Raw genomic sequence first — 15,517 nt, 5'->3', positions numbered from 1 at the left:
AAGGTTCTTCCAAGAGTCCTATGCAAGTGAGGGACTTCTCTGAGGCTGTGTGGGCTGGCAGGGGGTGCTGCTTTCCATGCCAGCCAGATACTGACATAGCTCAGGAAGAGGGTGCTGGACAGTATTGAAAACAGAGGTCTTGTACCTGCATAATTAATTCAGAAGCAGGCCATGCATTTCAAGGGCAATGGCTTATTGGCTGCTTCCACAATGCATCATGTACTGCCATTCTGGAATTGGGCCTTCACAAATCAATTATAGCCAACAATACACATCTTCATATTGTGATTTATTCCAGCAGACCAAGTCTTTTTGATCGAAATAATGTGAAGTGATTTATCTGAATAAAGGACCTGCCCAGGGTCAGAATGAATAGCAGGTTTAAATGGACTTAATCCCCAATAAATGTCGGTGAAAAGACCTCGGGTTGGGTGACTGTACCTTTGCCTGGATCTTTACATTACAACAACAATTAGCTCTCAGAAAACAATGCGACTCCTTACCAACAATGACAGCTCCAATGAAGAGACTTGTGATCACTCTGAAGAACCAGAACAGCCTCTGGAGGGGAAAGAATAGAAAGGTGGGTTAGAGTGGTCCGACTTAACCCTCGAAAGAGACCCTCAGCCTCTCGCTTGATCAGTAGAGGGGTGTGAAATAAGTGACTGGCCACCTTGGAACGATATTGTGTACAGTCACTAATTGATGTACCATTCCGATGGTTGAAATATTGCTTCCAAATATGCCAGCCATCTTGGAACAGTAAAACAATGATACAATAGGGACAATATCCTTCAAAATGGCTGCTCGGTATAGAAACAGTAACTGTGTTGGATGTGATGCACTGCAGATGAAAAAGAGAAGGAAAGTAAACAAGCATTTGCAATGCAATAGGTCTCGCATTTTTTTAGAGTTAGAGTTATTGGCGTTGTAATGGAAATGTATTTTACTTATGTGAGAGCAAGTGCGAAAATGATAGAAAGGGAGAGCGAGTTGCTACATAGAGATAGTTCGAGTTATCTGCGTATACAAGTATGAGGTAGAGTGAAGAGAGAGAGAAAGAGAATGAGATAGAGATTGAAAAGAGAGTTAGAGAAAGGTAGAGTTACATGCTGGAGGCCGGGGATACTTGTAAAAAGCATAGTCAGGGTGAAGCTGCTCCCAAAGCTACTGATATATATTTTGGTGTCACGTTGTGTTGTCATACTTTATATATTTATTATTGCAATGCAAAAACAATCTATGGACGCATCATGGTGGTCCATGTAGGTTATGTATTTGTTGTTCAGGTTTAGAAGACTCATGTAGGCTTCATGTTATTAAATGCGTTAATGCACTTAACTTTCACAGATCAGTAAGCATAATGGTGTTGCTCATTAAAAATTCTGACGGGGACCAGGTATTGCTTGGATATGCAGGTTCCCAAGTCCATTTGAGTTGCTGCGGTATATGTGTGCGTCCCTGCGGCATCAGACTTTTGTGATGTGGATATAAGAGCGGCAGAAACAGCGGGACAATGTAAGAGGCGCGGGGGTCAAAGAGGACAGATGGATGTAAAAGGGACAGACCAGCAAAAATAAGTGGCGGCCCAGTGTGATGACGTATGCACGTGTATGCCTTGCCTTTTTTTTTTATTATTTACGATTTCAAGATGTCGAATGTCACCTTTAGCAGTCAATTTATTTTTGAAAAAGACAGGTAATTTCTGATGTATATGTTTCCCTCGTCTTCATTTTGCTTGCAACAAAGTGTCACCCATAATCGCTGAATGCCACTCAGAATTAAAGTGAAGTTATGAAAATGTCATACACAAGCAATATGAAACCTTGGCATCTATGCGTCTCCGCTGATGCGGTCTGAAGGTGGCGTGGGGGGGGGGGCTGTTGCGGCCTCTCTGCTGATGCTGTCTAAAGGCGGGGTGGGGGGCAGAACACAGCTGGGCTGCGAGGCCTCTCTGCTGATGCTGTCCGAAGGTGGTGGTTGAGGGGGCAGAAGAGGGCTGTGCTGCGTGGCCTCTCTGCTGATACTGTCCGAAGGCAGCATGGGAGGGGGGCAGAGGGAAGCAGAAGGCTGAGCTACAGAGTCCTCTCAGCCGATGCCATCTGGGAGGGGGAGACTGACTCGGGACTGTTGTGGCCTTTCTGCTCACGCTGTTCAAGGGGAGGTTGGAAACAACAGCGGGCTGTGTGACAGGCGAAAGTGAAAGACGAGTGCTTTCAGGCTGCCAAATGGTGCGCGCGCCCGGCACACATGCACAGTAGTTGGCGGCCTGAAAGCACTCGTTTGCACTTCCAAAAGTGCTTACTATAAGTCTCGCCAGAACAGCGCTAAAGCGCTGTCTCAGGCGAGACCTAAAAAGGGGGGGGAGCTTATAAAATGTGAAAATATGGCAAACTTAAAATGACTGGCACACCAAATGTACTATGATTATATGGGCTGATTACTTTTAAAGTCATTTTATTGACATTATATGGCCGCTACATTGAGGCAGCACCATGATTTTTATGGTTTCTTTTTATTGTTGAGGCACATGCTTGCAATATAAAAAATAATCACAGTGCCAGCTTGCCAATGCCACACCTACTGGCTTTGTGAATTTAGGTTTATTTTCTCTGTTTGTGAAGACTTTCCACATGGGGCTGGGCTGATCTGCCACCGGCGCTGGGGATCGAACCATGAGCCCCTGGGTTCCGGAGTCAGTTGCCCTGGCCGCTGCGCCACACCTTTTCCCTGTGCAGATGTGTGATAGAGATGCACAGATGTCAAAATATTGACATGGCGAAAGTAAAAGAAAATAAATGCAGGGTTTACAGGCGAGTGGGTGCGTGGTGCGTTTAGGGGTAGTGGTAAAGTGAAGGAGATGCCAGGAAGTGCATTCATAAGAGTGAAAAAAGGGCACTTATTGTTGTCACTCAATCTTACATAGCCAACAACCACTGATCTGAAATAGCTAACAACCGACAAAGCCAACAGTCATGACTGGTTTTAGGTGTTTATCAGTTGTTGTGTTATATATCTGGATTCAATAACAGAACTCTGAGAGAAACCAAAGTACGGGTTGAATGGCCCACTATGGAAATCACAGCTATGTAGGTTATGCGTTTAAGCCACGCCCTCAACTACATAGCCAAGCGCCCTCTGGGGCCCCTCTCCCACTCCCCCACACACACTCACTTGTCCCCCTCACTTAAAGCACTGATTACACAAAAATATAAATAGATTTTCTTTCAGACTAGTTCCTCTGGAAAGCCGGTGGACCTGGGGCAGAGTCAGCACGTCAGAAATGTCATAGTATCTGTAAAAATGCCCCATATCAAAAACTTCGGGTAGTTTACTCAAAAGGTGGCCTCCTGGAGATAGTGAATTCGGGGCAATAAAGAGTATCTGCATACTTTCAGTCACAAAAAGTAAAAGTATCTGGACTCTATCACGGCCAGAGGTCTTCGGCCAAATGTGAATGATCCTGCCCCAGCCCAACTGGTCAAGTGGCAGCCCTCCCGCTATCCAGTAGTACGAGCCTGAAACTACCAGTCCGGATTCCCTCAAGGGCCAGGCTGCTTCGGGTCAAAGCTGAGATGTTCACAGACCTAACCGTGAACATGAGTCAGCCGTGGCGGGGCTGAGCGCGTGAAACTGCGGCAGGCCGGGGCCTGCCCGTCTTCCTTCAGGCCAGATACCCGCAGGAGAGTGGATTATCATAAACTTCCTCTGACGCTGTCGAATAACAGGAAGGGATGTATGCGTGACAGTGTGACGTCCCTTACCGCTCGGCCTCGGATCCCCGGCAGGATGAGCAGGAAGGAGCACGCGAACGTCAGGAAGACGATGATGACGATGATCAGCTCGACGTCGAAGATGAACGGCCGCCTCCTCTGGGGATAGAAGGGGTAGACACCGTCGAAGAGCGTCATTGTTCTGATGTCTGCTGAAATCTGAAACAAACAACAACAACAAAAAAGAAGGTTTTTATTCACGTGGCCAAATGCACACGTCAGAAAGTGTTCCCATTACATTAAGGTACAAAAATGTGCTGCTGAGGAACACAGAGTTACACGCGTCTCCCACGACTGATCCCTGCAGACGCCACACAGAAGGCGCGTGAGCCCTCCACAGAACGTCCTGGCATAGCACGCGTTGTGGGGTCAACCACCTCACACACAACAACCATAACTGCGCAACACCCTCAGCTCGGGGCATTCTAGCTGAGCTGGGCATTGCCTCTGCGCATCAACACTGCCGCACTGTAAGCCTAGATGGCTTTAAGATCGCTCTACGTGGCTACTTCACTTTTTGGGAAGACGAAGTGTAAACGCGCCAGGCCTCCTATCCCTAGACAGCGCCAGCCGCACATGTGAACTGTGACCCCACATTTCTTCTGGAGCACATTTAGGGGCATATTTACAAGATAGGCGATAAAATTATCGCCGCTTTAGTGGCAGAAAACTGCCGCTAAAGCGGCGATAATGGGCTTGATAATATGCTCTATGGAATTCCAATTGAAGCTCAGGTTAGACGTCCTTCACATCTAACATGGGCTTCAATTGGAATTCCATAGAGCATATTATCAAGCCCATTATCACCGTTTTAACGGCAGTTTTCTGCCGCTAAAGCGGCGATAATTTTATCGCCTGGCTTGTAAATATGCCCCTCTGAGAGGCACATGTATGTTTCTAGAGCCAAGCCTCACTTTGCATCTATTCAAGTGAACTCCTTTGATGTACAATTAAAGACGCTACATCACCCTTACAGTCCACGGGTCGCCGCGGAGAGCCTCGAGTCCAACCAAGCCCGGCTTCTCTGCACATCGAAGTGGAGATGCGCGTTGCTGTGCGACAAGTCGCCCTTCCCAAAGGAGGCTCCTGGAAATCCGGGCAGACAGCTCCCAGTTTCTGGCCACCTCCCTCACTGCCGTCTCAGTCCAGCCCGGGAGTTGTTTACCGAGTCAGAGCTCAGCATGATTGCATGATTTCATGCACAACCCTGTCTAAAGGAGTGTGCGGTGTCGCAGGCAGCCAAGCCAACAAGCCACCCACCTGACAAAATCAACAGCTCAGCGCCGCTGTGCTGGGCACACTCCCCAACTGGACATTATTAAAATCTCCACACAAAAATGAATTCTGAAAATGGAAATTTACAAAAACGTTTGTAAACCTCCTGAAGGCTGTACGAAGTTGCAATGATGAACCATTCGCAACTTTTATTTATTTTGAATATTGAGCAATGAGAAGATCACAAAGTTACAACAACAACAAAAGTGGCAGGTGCAGTGTCCCCTCGGGGCAGCGGGAACTGAAACTGCCCCGCTTCCCCGAGGGACAGCAGCAGGTGGACCACCACTGCCGAGAGAGAGCCCCCGTCGAGCAGCCACAGCCCCTCCCGGCACTGTCCCAGACCATAGAGACCGCTTCCCTCCCCGCCAAGGCCCCCGTCTGTTGAACACTCCTAGCTCCCAAGCATCCGTGCAAACTCTACCCCAAGCCTGTATGCACATCAGCAGAAAGTCCCGACCCTTATCGGTGTGAAATCCTGTGGCTAGGAGTAAACCTACGGCTGGCTGTCCACGAATCATTCCTTTGGTGCAGTCACAAAACTTGGCTGACGCACATTTGACCGACTTCACTTTACGTTCACCAGCCTCTCACTTTCATCCAAGTTCACACGGCCTTTAAATGGGGCTGGTGTAAGTCAAATTCCAAAACACAGATCCCTCCCCATCTCTGTCCTGCATGCCTCCATCATTTGAAGCAAGTGAGGGGCCCTCAAGTCCCCAAAACAGTGCAATGTTCAGCGCTTTAAGGCCACCACTCCTCTCTCGACGCGTTCGAAATAGAGTTGCATTCGGAGTGTAAATAATGAAGGCAAACTGAGCAGCCGTGATACAGCGCCTCACGAGAGAGGACCCCCACGTGTAGTGGCCTGCACTGAACAATCCTGCGTGTCTTCCGACCCATGGTTCTTCTGCAAAAGCCCCTACCACACTCTTGACATATTGTCAACGTTATTGGGAACGCAGCTTTCCCAACCGGTGCCAAGACACCCATAGCCGGCCTTAGCTAAAATAGCGCCCTGAGCCTGGGCGGAGAGACATTTGGCACCCTAGCTGTTGGTAGTGAATTACACGAGGTAGCGGGGCTCCCTTTTGTGTTCACTGGTCAGCACCTCATTGAGCAGGGACTGGCCTCTGAACACAAACATAGCAGGACCTCGCCAGTAAATCACGGATAGATTAGCTGCCTCACGCTGATGACGGTTTTGTTGATGTGTGAGAGGGGGGTAAGGCAGGGGAGCAATGGGGTGATAAAAACGTTGCCAAAACTATGATAATGAAGGATTAAAACCACTTTCAAACTGGCAAATCAGACAGAAACGAGCACACAGGGACACGGGCAAGACTGGAGCAAGACGCGATGGGTGCTGCTGTTGGCATTGCCTTAATCCACCCTGCTCCCTGCGCCCCTCGGAACATTGGCGCCCTGGGCCAGGGCCCAGCTCGCCCATACCAAAGGCCGGCCCAGCAGACACTCGTGGGACGCCTTCTCATCAATTGCTTTTGAAAATGCAAATATGCCTCAAGGCGCTTCCTAAACCTGTACTCGTTTTTCTCCTCGAATGACGGAGGTTGAGCTCAACCAGGCGGAGGGATCTAGGAATTCAAGCAGCCTCTTCCACCCCCGACCCACAGGGACCTATTCCTGCCACACTGGCATGGCGGCTGTTGATTCGCCTCTTCCTGACCCCACACGTGCTGCAACAGTACAGATCTGTCCAATAGGAACGACCTGCCTCAGAGTCGGGGACTCCGGGCCCCGGCGGCCTCGGTCCTGGTCTCAGAGTTAGAGTCACGGCTCTCTTACCAGTTGATGGAGGCCACGCACGAGACTCCAGAGCCTTCCACTCGCTCTGTCTTCCTGTCGCAATTGAGTCATTATGAGCACTCTGCAGTAGCACAACTCCAATTATAACACGTTTCTTCACTGGCTGTCTCGGCCTCAGCTGTAACTCGTCTGAACCTGAATTTTTCCCTTCCTATGCTTTACCTGGCAACCCCCTAGTGACACGCCATGGTCGCTGATCACTTTCTTCGCCCATTAACCATTTTCTTAAAGGCTGAGGTCATGTTTAGTCCACTTACACGGTCCAGGCCGCCGTGTGGATTCCGCACTCTGTTCTGGCTCACTGAAGGAGCCAAGTGTCAGGCCCGTGCTTGCCTGCGCCCCGTGGCTGCTCCTGTAGGCACAGAGTGGGGCCGGAGTCCTTAAGACACACTCTGTCTACGCAGCGGCCTCTGCCTGGCCTCGGCGTGGGGGAAGCGTGCCTGACCTCTGCGTGGAGGAAGGATTGACTGACTCTTAGCCTCCTCTCCTGGCCTCTAGGCACAGACAACACACTAAACAATTTAGATAGACATTAACAAAGTATACAGAAAGCTCGACTTTACTTGAGCAGGCGAAGGGGGGCAGCATTCATCTCACTTGGTTTTACACAGAAGCGTCCTCGGACCGCTAAAAGCCGCTGCGGCAGCTTGTGTTTGTGTTAATTAAATAATTAAAGGAAAGGGGAGGAAATCAACAAAGCAGCACTGGGCATATTAACAAGGAACAAGGAGAATTAACGCTAAGGGCGCTTAGCGTTAATTTTTTTAACGCCCGCTATCGCTGGATAATATCGCCTGGTTATCGCGTTATTAACAACGCTAACCGCCTAGGCGATAAAAAATCCAACGATAGCGGCATTTTGGGAGGTTATCGCAGGTAATGCAGCGATATAACTGCAAGGATAGGGATATCCTTGTTGATGGCCCATGGTGGATTTAGCCATGTAATCCACCTCCCATTGGATTACATGGCTAAGTCTGAAAATTAGCAGACGTAAAAAAGCAGCGTTAACCGTGGTTAGCGCTGCTTTTTTTGTCTCTAACAGGGTTAGCGTGAAGCTTGATAATAGGAGAAATGTTGCTTAGCGACATTTCTCCTATTATTTTGCTCTAGAACGCCCACTTTGCATCTCAATAGAGATGCAAAGGGAAGCGTATGCGATTTTGCATGTTAGCACCCTGTTGTTGATAGGGCGATATTTTTATCACCACTTCTTTGGCTTTTAAAGCCAAAAAAGCAGAGATAAAGCCCTTGTTATTATGCTACCACGTGTGTTAATCGAGCGACTCAAGCTCACTGCCGAATCAAGGATCGAAATAAATATATTTTTGTGAAATGAACAACCAACTGGGGGACGCGAGGAAAAGTCCTGGTCTTATCACTGTTTTCTCCAGGAAGGGCAGATAAGCGTTCTTTTGGTTACAAAGATAAACCAGTGAGTTTGGCTCCTTTTCAAGTTATGTTCGGATTTTAATAACCTGGGGAAACAGATTTGTTGTTGCGAGCTTCTGTCCTCTGGTTGCCTGTTAAATATGACACCAGTCCTGCGTTGTCATGGTTTTTATTTACAGCACATGGCTACCAATTGGTTGCATCTCACGATTTTCACTTTCCTCCAGTCCTGCTTTTTATATCGAAAAAAGCTAAACTACAAGTCCCAGCATGCTAAGGGGGTCATGACAGAAAATTAAGGACATAAGATGAGTTGGTAGCCATTGCAGCTTTTAAGATCTATCTTTAAAAGTGATACTGTCTGCATATATGCAGGGAAAGGGGGAGGGGTAATCGCAGGAGACGCTAAAGTGAAACAAATACAAATACCTTCGGATTAAGTACATTTGAGTCAACACACAACTCAATTACAAACAAGCCATGGCAAAAGAAAAACAAGCAATGTTATTGGATCGGTTTCGCATAGGTAATGAATAAAGAGCTGTTTTCATCAATCATCGTGAAGGAAAGAGCTCCCTGACACATAACACAGGAGTGGAGAGGATGTGGCACAATGGCCAGAGCTGCTGACTTGAGAGCTGGTAATCCTGGTTCAGTCTTGCCTTTGCTGCTCAATACCCTGTGATCCTACACAAATCACTCAATCTCTCCGGGTGCTAAATTGTTATATAAATATGCTGCAATAGTAAAAGGCAAAACCATATGAAAGTATAGTTTCACCAAAGTGGATGTTAACAGTAGTTCAGCACGGGAAACTGAAAAGAGAAGCAGATGAGGAACAAGCATTGGTAAATGCAGGAAAATATGCTACAGCGATTAGAAATGAGGGACAGGTAAGTGGCACACACAGGAACCAATGAGAATCCAGGAAGGAGAGGAGACAGGATGTAAGTCCCTTTTAAGTTTATATTAAAAACAATAGATTTTTCAAGCACAGGGCTGGCGCAGCGCAAGCGCTGTGCAGGTGAAACCTCTAAAAGTCAAACAAAAGTACCTAAATCAGCAGAAGATACTATATACATGTAACAGGGACACTGTCCAGGAGCAGTGGCCGGTGCAGATAAGCGCAGTGGGGCGGGGGTTGTCAACAGACGACGGAATAGGGCAAATTAAATAAATAAATAAATCCTTTTCCGTCGTCTGTCGACATTCCCCCCAGCACCGCCCCACCGCGCTTACCTGCACCGGCTGCTGCTGGCGTCGACAACACACCAAAAGGCAAGAGACATGAAATTGAGTCACCATACAAAACCAAGAAATTTTAAAAAGGCACATGAAAGAACTGATGACAATCACTGGGTATGCCAAAAACCCATTGAGGAGATAAAGCGTCTCGAAAGAGACAGCGCATGCGCTGCCTAGACGAGACCTAAAAATCCCCTCAAGCCAGCCTTGCAGGGCCGGGTAAGGACACTGTTTTTTAAGAATCATTCTACAGAGTTAACAGGTCACTGGTCAGACTAAAATGCCAGTGTTTTAGGAAACTTACAACTTCTAGACCAATCTCTGAGGAAACACTTTTGACCAGATGTACTGTGAATGTCTTTTTCATGAAGTACACACCATGACTGACATTTTTTAAAATTTGTGTATACAATTTGAAGCCTGCTGCTTGTATATAGTCTCATCATTCCTGATTTGAACACTTGATTCCCCCTGTTCACATTTTCAGTGGTATAGCCCTCTGCTCCACCTGACTAGCAGCTCTTGTGCGACAACAAAACTGTGTCTGTGGAGTTCTGTGTGCGTGGAACAGTGGATCTGTGATTTCACCGCATACCCCACCCACAAACACCCTAGTGTTGTCTACCCATTTCGAAATCTATTGAAACGAAACCATTAAACTTTGAAAAAGTCAAACCAAAATGCAAGGCCATATGTGCAGCAGCAACGTTAACACAGATGATCGCTAAGTTTCGAGAGTGTTGTATCAAGTAGTAGCATCAATAACACCCACAAGAAGGAAATGTCCTTTTAGTCATTTACTGGCCTTTTTGATCCAAATATGATTTTTGCTTCCTATACAATGGCATTTTCACAAATAATGGATGTGGCACTACTATATTTTATGAAAACAACACCGCTTTCTCTGAGTTCGTTTTCTGCAATATTTATTGCGTTTTGTTTCCCACAGCGAAACGTTTTAAGGTGTTGTAAAGGGGCATTCACTACAAACACTTCTCTCTCTTGATAAGACAGTTACTCAACTCATATGGTACTCATTTTATTGACCGTAGAAAGATGAAAGGCTGAGTGGACCTGCTGCGATTTAAACCAGTGACTACATATCTCTGAAGTGGATGCCTTAGTCCACAGAGCCACCATACGCAGGTATGAGCCACCAGACCTGGGTGAGGAAGCCAGGCTTAGAACGAGATCTCTCAGATCAACAGCCAACACCGTAGGTGCCTAAGAAGTAGATAGGTGAACCGTCTGCCATTCTTTAAGTGGGCATTCTAGGCTTGGAAGAGGTGGGGTGTTTGTATAAGAGAGTCAAGTCCCAGCATGGCACAGTGGAATTTGAGGCTAGTCAGTGTGACCAGCACAACAGAATTCTAGCCCATTGAAACCGAACCTTGGAAAACCACCAACCCACCAATGACCAGAGGCTTTGCTTCAGGATTCACGGTGGAAATCTCAGGTTCCATGATTGCTGAAGGCCTCAGGCAAAATATTTGTAATGGAAATTCTAGGCTTCCCCAATGCAGAAGAACTGTAGTGGAGAATTCAAGATAAAAAACCAGGCTCCCCACTGGCAGACGATCTCTACCGGAGGACTCACAATGGAATTCCTAGCCCCCTCCCACTGCATAGGAGCTCTGTGGAGGATTCACAATAGAAATCCCATAACAGAGGAGCTCTGCAAGAGGATGCATGTGGAAATCCCGGTGTCCCCTATGGCGGAGGAGCTCTGTGAAGGATTTACAGTGGGAACCCCAGGCTCCTCATGGCAGAGGAGCTCTGCAGTAGAATTCAGACATACCAGGCTATCCGTGACAGAGGGGATCACTGAAGTATTCAGAGTGGACATCTTAGGATCACCAGAGGCTGAGGGATACGTTGAAGGATCCACAATGGAAACCCGGCTCCTCCCATGGCAGAGGAGCTCTGCCAGATGATTCGCAATGTAAGCCCCAGGCTCCCCCAAGGCCTTACGGCCACGATACGTGACTCACAATGGAAATCCCAGGACCCCCTTTATCAAGTGACTCTGCTGGAAGATGTGCAATTGGACTCCCAGGCTCCCACTGGAGAAGTCAGAGTGGCAAGTAGCAGGAAGATTTACAAACGAACTCAAGGCTGGCCAGTGGCAGCTGGGTCGTGCTAAAGGATTCCCCAAAGGAGTTCACAGGCTCTCGGCTGGCCGTGGGGCTATACTGGTGGATTCACAATATAGAACACAGGATCCCCCATGGCTCGGAAGTCTGCTAAAGGATTAACCATGGAAATGTCAGGCTCCTACATGGCAGACACGTTTTGCTGGAGGCTCAGCACAGAACTCCATCTCCCCCATGGCTTGGGGTCTTTCCTGAGAGGCCAGTCGAAAGCGTAAATGCCACCAGGGTTGATGGATCTCTGCCAGGAGGCCAGACCTTTCCTTTTTACAGGATGGCCGAACTGAACAGCTCTCTGTGGAGCGGGAGGGATGTCCTGTACCATGGAAGACCGGAGCGACAAGAGATGGAGTTGTCGCCCGGATGCCCTAGCCCAGGGTAGCAAGTAGCTGATCATGGAGGGGGGACGGAGAGAGTTAAAGAACACTTAGTAACGGAGACTTACAAGCTTTGCAGTTTCGTTAGAGTTGATTTTGCAAGCTCCTGTTTTCACTCCTGGATGTTTGTGTGTTCTTGGGCATTTGTAATGACGTAACCAGGGAGGCCAATCCTTTAAAAGCCTGTTTACGAGATTTAAATTAGAGCCTCAAATAAATGCTGTATTTGTGGTTTGTAACACACGCTGAAGCTTTTCTTCGAATTTCTGGGATCTCCCAAACATGCCTCGCCCTTCCAAACTTGTGTTGTAGGCTGTCATAGAGAAGCAGGACATGTGGAATTTTGCGTTTGGGATATTTCAATATGCACGTATGTTTTATCGTTCCAAGTGCTAGAGGGGAAGATGTAAGGAACTCTTCACTACATGCCCGCTTCCTGCAGAAACAGAGGCCTGCTCCATTCAAAGTCTGGCCATGCTGCAGGGAAGTGCTGGCACTGTCCCACAAAAGGCGTGAGTGTCTGGCAGAGAAGCCTGACACTGTCCCATAAAAGGGAAAGTTCCTGTTCTGCAAGGAAGCCCTGGCGCTGTCATATGAACTGTACGCAGTGCACAGCTCCGCTGAAGGCAGCGGGGCTGTGCACACAGCTCTGCCGAGAACAGCCGAGTCTGTGCATAACAGAACTGCCTTGTTGAGTAGTGCTGGTAATGCCCATTGCTGGCAGAGCTGCTATGGTGAGAACTGCTGGTACTGCCCATAACGTGCATTGCAGCCCTACTGAACAGGGCTGGTTCTACCCATTGCAAGTACAGCAGCCCCACAAAGAAGTGCTGGTTCTGTCCATTGCAAGAATAGCAGCCCCGCTGAACAATGCAGTTTCTGTCCATTGCAAGTATAGCGGTCCTGCTGAGAAGTGCTGGTTCTGCCCATTGCAAGTATAGCAGCCCCTCTGAAAACTGCTGGTTCTGCCCATTGCAAGTATAGCAGCCCCTCTGAGAAGTGCTGGTTCTTCCCATTGCAAGTTTAGCAGCCCCGCCGAGAAGTGCTGGGTCTGCCCATTACAAGTATAGCAGCCCCCCTGAGAAGTGCTGGGTCTGCCCATTACAAGTATAGCAGCCCCCCTGAGAAGTGCTGGTTCTGCCTATTGCAAGTATAGCAGCCCCACTGAAAGTACTGGGTCTGCCCATTACAAGTATAGCAGCCCCCCTGAGAAGTGCTGCTTCTGCCCATTGCAAGTATAGCTGCCTCGCTGAAAAGAGCTGGTTCTGCCCATTACAAGTATAGCAGCCCCCCTAATAAGTGCTGGTTCTTCTCTTTGCAAGTATAGCAGCCCCCTTGAGAAGTGCTGGTTCTGCCCATTACAAGTATAGCAGTACCCCTGAGAAGTGCTGGTTCTTCCGTTTGCAAGTATAGCAGCCCTGTTGAGAAGTGCTGGTTCTGCCCATTGCAAGTATAGCTGCCCCTCTGAGAAGTGCTGGTTCTGCCCATTGCAAGTATAGCAGCCCTCCTGAGAAGTCCTGGTTCTTCCCTTTGCAAGTATAGCAGCACCCCTGAAAAGTGCTGGTTCTGCCCATTGCAAGTATAGCAGCCCCGCTGAGAAGTGCTGGTTCTTCCTTTTGCAAGTATAGCAGCCTCCCTGAGAAGTGCTGCTTCTGCCCATTGCAAGTATAGCAGCCCCCGTGAGAAGTGCTGGTTCTTCCCTTTGCAAGTATAGCAGCCTCCCTGAGAAGTGCTGCTTCTGCCAATTGCAAGTATAGCTGCCTCGCTGAGAAGAGCTGGTTCTGCCCATTACAAGTATAGCAGCCCCCCTGATAAGTGCTGGTTCTTCCATTTGCAAGTATAGCAGCCCCCCTGAGAAGTGCTGGTTCTGCCCATTACAAGTATAGCAGCCCTCCTGAGAAGTGCTGGTTCTGCCCATTGCAAGTATAGCAGCCCCGCTGAGAAGTGATGGGTCTGCCCATTGCAAGTATAGCAGCCCCCCTGAGAAGTGCTGGTTCTTCCCTTTGCAAGTATAGCAGCCCCGCTGAGAAGTGATGGGTCTGCCCATTACAAGTATAGCAGCCCCCCTGAGAAGTGCTGGTTCTTCCCTTTGCAAGTATAGCATGCCCCCTGAGAAGTGCTGGTTCTTTCCTTTGCAAGTATAGCAGCCCTGCTGAGAAGTGCAGCCCCATTGAAAAGTGCTGGTTCTGCCTATTGCAAGTATAGCAGCTCCCCAGAGAAATGCTGGTTGTTCTCTTTGCAAGTATAGCAGCCCCTCTGAGAAGTGCTATTTCTTCCATTGCAAGTACAACAGCCCAGGTGAGAAGGGCTGGTTCTGCTCATTGTGAGTATAGCAGCCCCGCTGAGAAGTGCTTGTTCTTCCCTTTGCAAGTATAGCATGCCCCGCTGAGAAGTGCTAGTTCTTTCATTTGCAAGTATAGCAGCCCTGCTGAGAAGTGCAGCCCCATTGAAAAGTGCTAGTTCTGCCTATTGCAAGTATAGCAGCCCCCTGAGAAGTGCTGGTTCTTCTCTTTGCAAGTATAGTAGCCCCGCTGAGGAGTGCTATTTCTTCCATTGCAAGTACAGCAGCCCAGGTGAGAAGGTCTGGTTCTGCTCATTGTCAGTATTGCAGCCCCGCTGAGAAGTGCTGGTTCTTCTCATTACAAGTATAGCAGCCCCGCTGAGAAGTGCTGGTTTTGTCCATTGCAAGTATAGCCGCCTTGACGAGAGGTGTTTGTTCTACCCATTGCAATTATGGCAGCCTTGCTGAGAAGTGCTGGTTCTGCACATTACAAGCAGAGTATAAAAGTCTTGCTGGATCTGTCCAGAGCAGCCATTGTGAGGACTGCTGGTACTGCCCATTACTTGCACACAAAACTGCTGAGAGATGCTCGCACTGCCCATGACCTCCATTGCAGCCCTGCACAAGAGTGCTGGTGCTGCCAGTTGCAAGTCTGGCAGTCCTGCAGAGACTTTCCATGCTACGGTTTACTTGTACAGAAGACCTGCTTAAAAGTGCTGGCACTGCTCAATGCAGGCACAGCATCCATGACGGGAAGTGCTGTGGTGAGCATTGCTTGGAGAGCCGCCACGGAGAGAAGTGCTGGTGCTTTCCAATAATTATCACTCCTGCCAAGAAGTGCAAGTATTGCCCATTTCTTACTTACTAATCCTGATGTAATCTTCCAGGTCTCGTAGATCACTCGTTATGACAAATAAGGCAAAACTACAAGTCCCAGCATACAACATTCTCTTGGCTAAATAATAAGGGTTGGATGAAAACGGGCATCATGGCATGGAGCTAACTGGCAGCAGTGTAACTAGCAGGGTGAAGGGAAAGCCGCTGGGGTGCAGGGTGGGCAGAGGTGCTCTTAAACCTGGAATCTGGTGAAGGACCAAAGTTCAGAGACGGCCAGTGGTCTGAGCTCACTCACCCGCAGAAAATGGTTGAGAAATAAACATAAGTTATTTGTAGATGGTGCCAGGAGAGTCCTCCCCG

At 48.4% G+C, this 15,517-nt stretch overlaps 1 protein-coding gene across 3 annotated transcripts in view; it reads right to left on the bottom strand.

The window, feature by feature from the left end:
* LOC146860184 (dual oxidase maturation factor 1-like) overlaps window positions 1-15,517 on the bottom strand; it is a 35,365-nt gene that overhangs the window by 17,116 nt on the left and 2,732 nt on the right. Inside the window, exons 1-3 of one of the 3 annotated variants that reach the window (XM_085644020.1) lie at window positions 7,133-7,222; window positions 3,765-3,932; window positions 504-561 (exon numbers count right to left, since the gene is read on the bottom strand). In XM_085644020.1, the coding sequence (XP_085500146.1) occupies window positions 504-561; window positions 3,765-3,911 (205 nt within the window). In that variant the 5' untranslated portion in view covers window positions 3,912-3,932; window positions 7,133-7,222. Of the gene's footprint in view, window positions 1-503; window positions 562-3,764; window positions 3,933-4,747; window positions 4,921-7,132; window positions 7,223-15,517 lie in introns of those variants that run through there. The other 2 variants (XM_085644021.1, XM_085644019.1) reach the window with 2 other exon arrangements.

This window comes from Triturus cristatus, chromosome 3_1 (genome assembly GCF_964204655.1).
Source record: "Triturus cristatus chromosome 3_1, aTriCri1.1, whole genome shotgun sequence".
In the NCBI taxonomy this organism is placed as follows: Eukaryota; Metazoa; Chordata; class Amphibia; order Caudata; family Salamandridae; genus Triturus; species Triturus cristatus.
The sequence above is the reverse complement of the archived record's forward strand: the minus strand, read 5'-3'. Positions and strand labels throughout refer to the sequence as shown.